The sequence below is a fragment of the Lynx rufus genome, unplaced genomic scaffold, assembly GCF_022079265.1.
Source record: "Lynx rufus isolate CCGP_SWC_20201006 ecotype Redwood Valley unplaced genomic scaffold, mLynRuf1.p SCAF_11, whole genome shotgun sequence".
NCBI classification, from domain to species: Eukaryota; Metazoa; Chordata; class Mammalia; order Carnivora; family Felidae; genus Lynx; species Lynx rufus.
In genome coordinates this window covers 19,428,924-19,438,205 of record NW_025814825.1, presented here as the reverse complement: position 1 = coordinate 19,438,205, position 9,282 = coordinate 19,428,924, and the positions used below count along the sequence as shown (strand labels likewise).

Below are 9,282 nucleotides of genomic sequence, written 5' to 3'. Positions count from 1 at the left end.
CCTTCCCTTCAGCACCTCGCTCCTGTATGCTCCTCCCCAGTCCTCTGCTCCCTCAGTCTCAATGCCACAGAAACCCCTTCTCTTTCTACAATGTTGGCCACCAGGCACCAGTGACCTCTGCACTGCTAATTTGAAATCCCCCACTCCAGGGGCGCCTGGGTGGCTCAGTTAAGCAGCTAACTCTTGATTTTGGCTCAGGTCATGATCCCAGGACTGTGGGACCAAGCCCCACATCCATGCTGAGCATGGAGCCTGCTTAAGATCCTCTCTCTGCCCTTCTCCCCTGCTCACTCTCTAAAAGAAATAAAAATTAAAACAAAATAAAATACCCCCCCCACTCCTATTCATCACCAGTCAGCCATTTTGGTGAAAACGGACACTTGCAGGCCTGAATCTCCCACTCCTCCACACTCTCCTACTACATCCTGGCCCTATCAAGGACACCCACAGGGCCATGGGTTCCACATACCCAAGAGTGCAGCCTGAGCATACAGGTGCAGCCAGGCGGAGCAACTGCACCCACCCCACCAGCCGCAGGCCTTGGCCAGCAGGTCCAGCCCCAACATCCCTATCCTCAGGTCTCCAACTTCTTCATTCAGAGTCTCTCACCATGCTCTCCAAAACCTACAACCATTCCTACCAGCAACCTTGTGCTTTCTGCTATCACGATTCTTGCCTTTTCCTGAATCCCCATCTACCAACTAACCAGGTCTTTCATTCCATTACCACTTCCTGAGGTTTCTCTGCTGCTTTTTCATCCACAGACACAGTTCCTATAGTATTTATAAGCTTGACTCCCATATGGACCCACGTTAATATGCAAACCAATCCTACACCAACTTCAGGGCAAAATAGCATCCAAAACCCTTAAGCTATTAATGCCTCTTCACCCTCAACTTCTGCACTTTCCACCCTCTCTATCCTCTCATCAAAAGGCACCACCCCCCACCTTTAGGGCGCCAGGGTGGTTTAGTCGGTTAAGCATGCGACTCGATTTCAGCTCAAGTCATCTCACGCGTGGGTTTGGCCCCACACTGGGCTTGCACTAACTGTGTGGAGCTTGCTTGGGATTCTCTCTCCCCCTCTCTGCTCTTCCCTCACCCATGCTCTTGAGCTCACTCTCAAAGCAAATAAACTTAAAAATTTTTTTCAAAAAAAAAAAAAGGTACCCCAACCCTCACAGTAATCTTAAAACCACCACTCCTCAAATCTCTCAAATGTACACAACTGACCAATCATCGAGCTCGAGTACTCAACCCTGATGCCTGAAAGACAAACTCAGAATCAACATCCAGCAAAGAAAAAGTAACACCACATAACCCTCCATATTTCACCAAAAGCACATACTATCAGATTTACCAAGCTATTACACACTACACCCAAATATTCGTTACACTAGAGCCTCTGATTCCCCACTCATAATACATCACTCACTTATCCCGTAAGCACAAACTTACAGTGGACTAACAATGATTTTGGTGGATCCTACTGACTTTATGATAGATGATGAAAACATTTAGCAATCTAGTAATTTATAATCTAGTAATTTCCTGTCGAGGCCAGCAAATTTTTCAGTTAATTAAGAATAAAGTCAGGTTCTAGGAAGACCAAAAAGGAATTCAGATTTCAAGTGTCTTTTTCAGAGACTGACCAACTAGACTGATGGCAAGTATTCACATGAGGCAAAACAGACTGGCCCTACCTATATGCTCCTGCTTTGCTGAGACTGTACACCCAACACCTTTGTGCCACGGAAAGGAACAACAGTCATGCCAAGTTTTCACTGAAAGCTTATGTGAACATGTGAATCCGGGCAGCAATCTAAATCCGCTCTAACAGCAAATTATCATAACACTTCCAGTAAACATCAAATGTTTCAAACAACCAGACACATAAAAGTTCTTAGTTTATTAATCCTCTCATGAAAAATCTGCACAAACGCCAGATAGTCCCTGAAGCATCTTTACTCCTTCTGTGGAACAAAGAAAAAGAAAAATTTAGTTAGTTAACCACCTTTAAAAACCTGAAAATTAAAGTTCAAACCCTTCAACAAACTCCAAACTTAATCACGCTCATGCAGAAAAAGTATTAGTAACCTAGAATATTAACTTTGTGATAAAACAAGGGAAGCATCAAGAAATAAAACTTGCAAACATTCAAGTCAGAAATGAAATAAAAAAGCAGTTAAATACTACTAGGTTTTAAAAACAAAACCATGTAGTTATCAGTATTTAAAAGTCTACAGTTCTTGAGAGAATTTGTAAGTGGACTTCCAAAACCATTTCACATGCTCTATAGTTTTAAATTACCATTATCAGTAAACAAGTCTAATGATCTACATGAAAAGCTTAAATTATACCTGTTGTCCAATCTCCAGCTCACTGAATCAGTGGCAGGGAAGGGAGAAAGGAGGGAAGAAGGAAAAGAAACATTTCATTAATAGTCCCTTTTCAAACTCCAAAATAATCTGCATTTACATGCATGCAATCAGACACCTTAAAAATGACGGTTTTCTTTGTAATTGTATACCAAACATTCTTCAGACACTCACTGATTTTATTCCCCCCCATTCTGAGAATACCTCGCATGATTACTACCGTTCTTACGTAAACAAAGTGGCATGAGGACTTCACAATGAAGAGATCATGCCAACGGCAGTGCCAACCCAAGCTGCCACCGCCTACATATACATGAGGTACACATGCCTGACCCTTATCCTTCCTGCTCTGCTCAGCAACATCATGCTGGGCACACAAGCACCATCAACAGACCTGGGAAGCATCCCACACAAGAATCTAAATTAATTTAGACTCAGAGAGAACTCTAAATGATCAAGCAAGCCTAAAACCTGTCTCAGTTCAATACTTTAAACGTCACTGTTCACAGCCACCGAAAGCAGTACAAGTTAGTTTTTAAAAAGGCAAAACTCAGTCGATGAAAAGGCTTCAAATGCTCTTCAAAAGCGAGACTATTTATTCCTTCATTTAAAACAACTCTATCGTGATCTCCCAGTCTGTGAGTTCAAGCCTCTCGTTGGGCTCTATGCTGAAGGCTCGGAGCCTGCTGCTCACCCTCTGCCCCTCTCTCTCAAAAATAAATGAAATGTTAAAAAAAAAAAAACAAAAACTATCGTACCCAAAAGCTAAGAGCAAATACCAATTTCAACATCCAAACAAAAACAAAAGTTAACATCAGTATGCCTGGCCATTTTGAGTCAAATACACGTGCATATTTACGCATTCATCTCCCAGCCAGGTTTTCAGAGCTATGCTAGTGAAAGGCACCAGTGCAACCTGAAGTAGGGACAGTGATGCTCAGGTCCACAGAGGTAGCCCCTCCACACACGTCACCGTCAAGCACTAACACACAGGTCTCAAAGGCTGAATGAAGACAAGAACGGGTTAAATGTCCTTTGGTCTAGATCAGTCCAGTGACTGAATCTTTTTGCAACCTCTGGGACTTCCGTTGACAGGTATAAGCCTCACAAACAGGGAGCAGTTCTAAGCAGCAAGTAGTTCCTCTGGCAGTTCATCCATTACTAGAACTCCACGGCTGGGAAGACAATGTGATTAGAGAGGTGGGCAGGCATAACACATTCACTGCCTGGCAGGGAGTCATCGCTAGAGGAAGCACAAAGGGACAGTGACTACAGTGTTTCAAAACCCTACTACCCTCCAACCCAGTCTTAGCCCACTTCACATGCTATGGATTGGGGCTGCTCAAATGCACAAAAATGGTTAACACGGGGTAGTGAACTACTGTGACCAGATAGTTATAGAAAAAATATTTGTCGAAAACCTTGGTGTGAATGTACAATTACCTTGGAATTTTTTCAATTAAAAGAAAAATGGACAGCAGATGGAAAATCGGAGGTCAATAAAAAGCAATGTACGGACTCCTGGGTGGCTCACTCGGGTTAAGCCTCCAACTCTTGATCTCAGCTTAGGTCATGATCGCACCATCATGACATACAGCCCCGCATTGACAGTATGGAGCCTGTCTGGGATTCCCTCTGCCTCTCTCTCCACCCTTCCCTCCCTTGTGCTCTCTCAAAATAAATAAACTTTAAAAACTTAAAAAAAAAACAAAAAAGAAAAGAAAAAGCAATAGAATGGTACAAGGCCATTCTATTGAGCAAATGCTTCCTGGACAGATGCTTTGCCAGATTTCCTAGACTAGAGCTGCCAATGAAATCAACCAGTCCCAGGGTCCCTAAGGGAAAGACTGTTGACAAAAAAAATGAGAGAACCCTTCCCAAGCCCTGTATCAACCAAAGCCATTTCCTGGGTATGTAACTGGGGCACAGCATTTCCCAGTACAAATTAAAAGGTGCCTACTTGGTAGAGTACCCACCTTCCTCCACCAGGTCACTTCGCAACATAACATGCATTTTTGAGTTTCCAAAATAAACGAGATTAAAAGTTTTTCTCCTTTGCTCATAATCTACCATTTTAAAACATAGCATTTCAATTATAAAACACCATACTACAGAAAACTCTTGTTGTCCAAAAGCCAACATGCAAAGCATCAAAGCAAATTCCGTGAAGGTGATGCATCCCCACACCGTGCTCACAATCTCAGTACCTGCTAGACACTTCATTTCTGATGAACAAGAAATCCAAGAAAGTAGAGGGAAAAGGCAAAAAAAAAAAAAAAAAGTTCACAGAACACTTGATTATTTGTTAATTTAACAACCCAGCACCTTAATTCCATTCAACTATTATTTACAGTTAGCTAGCAAAGCTGGTAAAAAGCTGCTTATCATTAAAATCACTTCAGTCTTGGCTAACTGGAGAGGAAAGCAATTGAGATCTCTCAGCTGCCTCTCCAGCATGCCAGGAGAACATGGGCCACATTGATTCAACAGCTTCTTAAACCAGTTATCCGTTTTAAGCAAATAAATTTAATCTCCGGGAACCAGACATACTTCCCCATTAACAGTCTAAACCAATTAGCAGTAAAATGGGAAACTTTTCCTGATAGGGCTTGCAAGATGCCCACCAAGATGACTGAACCGATGTGGCCCGTGTTGTGCTAATCTGTGAGCTGACAAAGGGTGGGCAAAGCTACTCTAGTGAGGTGTTAAGATACTACATCGTGTAGCGTCTCAAAACACGTTACCTTCTGTAATCCAGAAGAAGTGGGAAAAGAAAAAACATTAAAAAAGGTTATTAAGAAAACAAATCCCTCCTTTCTAGAAACTAAAGACCTGCAACTGACATTTCTGTATTCTCCTTGATAAACAATACCTTTTTGCCAGCACCAACATTAGCTTTTGCAGTTCCCCTGACTTTCTTCATTCGGTTCTTGCGTTCCTTCCGCTGTTTTCTCGACGTCTTTTTCTTCTCATACAGGCCATGCTGAAGGAGAAAGGAGTACCTCTTAAGTGACTGGCAACATCAACTCAGCATTAACTAATCTGGTAAGGACCATGACCAAGCCAGACAGCTCAAGAAATGCAGCTTCCCAAAATCAATACTTCTTCAAGCACATTTAAAAATACTTGCTTGTGCTAGTACTTGGTCATCAAATTAAGGGACACGTATATGTACAAATCAATGGCACAGGAACCAGATGTGCTCTCAACGCCCCACGTCACTCTGCCGTTCCTGCTGCCTGAAGACTGTTTCCAACCAACCTTCACATGGACCTCAGCTTCAACGTCACCTGCTCAGCAAGGCCTCCCAGACCACCCAATCAAAGAGTGCAGCATCTATCTACCACATCATGTTTTCCCTCACCTGTGTTCTACTTATCTGATGGCAGAGAAGGAGAAAGAGAAACAGAAGTACTTGAAAGTAACCGTCTGCGTACTAGTTTACGACCGAGAATCTAAGGGAGCTTCTCCGGCTCACTGCTGTAGTTCGCTGTAGTGCTTGGCACCCACAAAATGATCAAAAACCTTTCATGGTTCCTGGCTACCTGTGAGAACCAAATCCAAACTCAGACTTTAATATCAAGGATCTCAATTTGGTGCCAACCTTTCAAACTCATCCCCCTATTTCCAGCTCCTATCCTCACAATTATTACTTGCCCTTCTAAACACAGCTCCAATGCCATCTCTTCAAAAGCTGTAGACTCCATTACTGACACCCTACACTCTTTCTTATCTACATCTGTCGAAGAACCTTCTCTCTTAACCCCATTAGTGTTTAGATCTGTAGCTTGTCCTTCCCCAGACTGCTTGCTCTTGCTCATTCCACTGCACCCACAGCACAATGCTGTTGAAATTCAGTCTTCAGTAACTGTTGAACAAATGAGAACACCTACTCGTGCAAGTCTATGTTTGGGTTCATTTTTCTTTGCATAATCCAAGGAATCATAAATCATGCCAAAGCCAGTTGTCTTGCCACCTCCAAAATGGGTTCTGAATCCAAATACAAAGATGACATCTGGTGTGGTCTTGTACATTTTGGCTAGTTTTTCCCGAATTTCTGTCTTAGGTACTGTTGCCTTTCCGGGGTGAAGAACATCGATGACCTTAAAAGAAATAACAAATTTTAGCATTTATCATTACGAAATGCATTTTTTTGAAGCAAAACAACCAAACTGTGATGTGTCCTTCCTTACCATCTGTTTCCGCTGAAGTAGTCGGTTGGTCATGAACTTCCTGGTCCGGATAGTTACTGTGTCATTCTGAAAATATTACACACTAGTTAATGACACCACTCAACCTTTTCTTGATCCCGCTGTAATTTTCCAAGCTCTGGAACTGCCAAGGAGTAGCCACCAGCCACATGTGAATAATTTCTAAATATCAAATGACATTTAAGATGCAATTCCGAATCCCGCAGCTGCAGGAGCCACATTTCAAATGTTCAAGAACCACAGGAACTAGTGGTGGGAATGCTTCCATGAAAAGAAAAACAAATCCCAAGTGCCTACCTTCTAGGACACCTCTAACACACGTAAACTCAGTACCAAGAAAACCCACTCAACAGCTTTCTGGAAACTTACTTCTCTTTGCTACGGGAATCACTCTGGGGCAGTTTCTCTAACTCAACACCTCATTTTGGTCCTAATTCTGTGAGGTTTGTCCTATTTTAAGCTGTTTAGGAGCACCCATGGCCTCTAACCACTAGAGGCCAGTAGCACCCCCAACTCCCCAGTTGCGATAAGAAAAAATGTCTCCAGATTTTGCAGACTGTACCCTTAAGTGTAAACAAACCCCAAAATCACCCTCACCCAAAAACCCATTCTCTGAACTAAAACTACTTCCACTTTAACAAAGGTTATAGTCTCAACTACGTTCCTAACATCCTGCACAAATCTGACACAAACACTGCACTCTGCATGTCAACTACCCGTCTTGAATGGCCCACAAGAAATCCTACCCCCTTCTAAATGGCCCAACAGCTCTTACACAAGTGACCACCAAGGAAACGTGGGCATTCGGCATGTTTCCACCAGGAAAAAATTTTTACAAAAAGAGGAGAGAAGGGAGAGGCAACAATTGGTTGCTACGTTTCAATTTCAGTTTGAAAAGCCACACCAAAGTAAGTTCACTTCAATAGTACCCAACTCTTCAGAAGATCGGGGGGAAGGAGGGGTTGCAGAGGAGGTCGACTTAGAAATGGGTGCTGAACCTTTAAGACAGAGCTGACTAGTCATGACTTAATCCACACTCTTTGCAGGCTTCCATGTCCAGGGCCTCGGTTTCCCCAGTGTGCAAGAAGTTCCATCCGGCTGACAATATTTTAGCTTACACGTGGAATCGGCTTCACTCGCCACAACTCGCCCGGGCACCGCCAGTACCCGCTTCACCTCTAGAGCTGCCATCACTTGCAAACCGCCTATCGCAAACCGAGACCCCCGGTGAAATGAGTCTCACCCCACCCAGCCCAATCCACTAAGCTCCACGAAGGCGACAAACGCAGGAGACGCTCGCGCAGTCCCCAGGCCCTGGCCCCTGAAACCTGGCGTGTCCGGGTCCGGCAGCGCAGCCCGGACTCCCCGCCGACGGCTCCGGGTCTCTAGGCAACCAGCCTCCGTCAGACACAGCCAAAGAAGAGCGACGGGGCTTCAGATGGCCATAACGCAAAAGGCAGGACCCAGAGACGAAGGATGGCTCAGATACGCGACGGATGACTGCACGGGTCTAAGGAAACTCACCATGATGGCGGTCGAGCTTTAGGCAGCCAGGGAGGAAAAGAGAACCACTAACCGCGGGCCAATCATATCAATGCGCTCGGAAGGACCCCAGGAGGCGCCGGCGTGTGGGCGTGGCCCGAACCGTGAGGGCGGCCGCGCCAATGCCGGATTGAAAAAGGCTTAAGGTGAGCCAAGGATCTTCGTCCACACCCCCGGGATTTTGGACTGGCCAATCCAGAGGCGGAACAATTTGGGCCGACGGATTTACGCCAGCGTGGGTTCCCTTTCAGCTCAATTTACTGTCTTGAACTGCGCTTCCTTAAAGTTCCGATAAGCCGAATTACAGTTTAAATTGTCTCATTGCGAGTTAGAGGTTCATAAAGATGCAAGACATCTTAGGAGATACTGTCAACCAGCCTCCTCATTTTATAGCGAGGAAAACTGCAGAAATCCTGACTCAAAACCTTTGTTATGTCAAATATATAAAACTATTTTCGTTGATTGCTACGTATTGTTTTTCTGAGATTTTCCTGATTTTGTAAATTAAAAACAAAAAACTCATTAATTAATTTGCTTTTTCTGAAAATCTTAGTCCTTATCAACAACAACAAAAAAAAGCTGTTTGATCCATAAATTCGTTTAGTTGTTTAAAGTAAAATGGTCATGCAAAAATAAAGAATATATGTACATGTTCAAAGAGGCATTAGGAAAGAACTTTCTGAAGGTTAGAATGAACGAGAAAACCACAGTGCAGGCTTTGAGGACAACTTTCCTATATTTAAAAAAAAAATTTTTTTTAACGTTTATTTATTTTTGAGACAGAGAGAGACACAGCATGAACGGGGGAGGGGCAGAGAGAGAGGGAGACACAGAATCGGAAGCAAGCTCCAGGCTCTGAGCCATCAGCCCAGAGCCCGATGGGGGGCTCGAACTCGCGGACCGCGATATCGTGACCTGAGCCGAAGTCGGACGCTCAACCGACTGAGCCACCCAGGCGCCCCTCCTATATTTTTTAGAATAATAATAGTTAATATTCACCGAGTGATTGTTATGTGCCTGTTACATTCTAATTACTTTCACCTTCATTTTGCCGTTTGACCAACTAAGAAGTAGGGTACCTATTGCTGACCCCTTTTATAAAATGGGGAAACTAAGACCCAATGAGGCTAAATAGCGTTCCCAAAGTTACAC

The 9,282-nt window shown here is 43.8% G+C and overlaps 1 protein-coding gene across 5 annotated transcripts; it reads right to left on the bottom strand.

The window, feature by feature from the left end:
* Positions 1-1,889: 1,889 nt before the first annotated feature.
* Positions 1,890-8,131, bottom strand: RPS24 (ribosomal protein S24). Of its 5 annotated transcripts, XM_047073030.1 has the most exons (8): positions 8,113-8,131; positions 6,571-6,636; positions 6,271-6,480; positions 5,250-5,360; positions 5,122-5,124; positions 4,585-4,602; positions 2,360-2,381; positions 1,890-1,972 (listed from the first exon to the last, which is right to left on the bottom strand). In XM_047073030.1, exons 1-6 carry the CDS (start codon positions 8,113-8,115, stop codon positions 4,597-4,599), a joined length of 399 nt encoding a protein of 132 aa, XP_046928986.1. In that variant the 5' UTR covers positions 8,116-8,131; the 3' UTR covers positions 1,890-1,972; positions 2,360-2,381; positions 4,585-4,596. The 5 variants fall into 5 exon arrangements, with proteins under 5 accessions (XP_046928986.1, XP_046928987.1, XP_046928988.1 ...); XM_047073031.1 differs by lacking the exon at positions 4,585-4,602; XM_047073032.1 differs by lacking the exon at positions 5,122-5,124.
* Between the last annotated feature and the right edge of the window lie 1,151 nt (positions 8,132-9,282).

Bases quoted from the DNA above. Each gene is read 5' to 3' on its own strand.
- RPS24 (XM_047073030.1), bottom strand. The intron at 6,481-6,570 runs GTAAGGAAGGAC...ATTTCTTTTAAG, and splicing joins TACTTCAGCGGAAACAGATG to GTCATCGATGTTCTTCACCC. The intron at 5,361-6,270 runs GTAGGTGTTCTC...TTTCTCCTTCAG, and splicing joins CCAAACATAGACTTGCACGA to CATGGCCTGTATGAGAAGAA.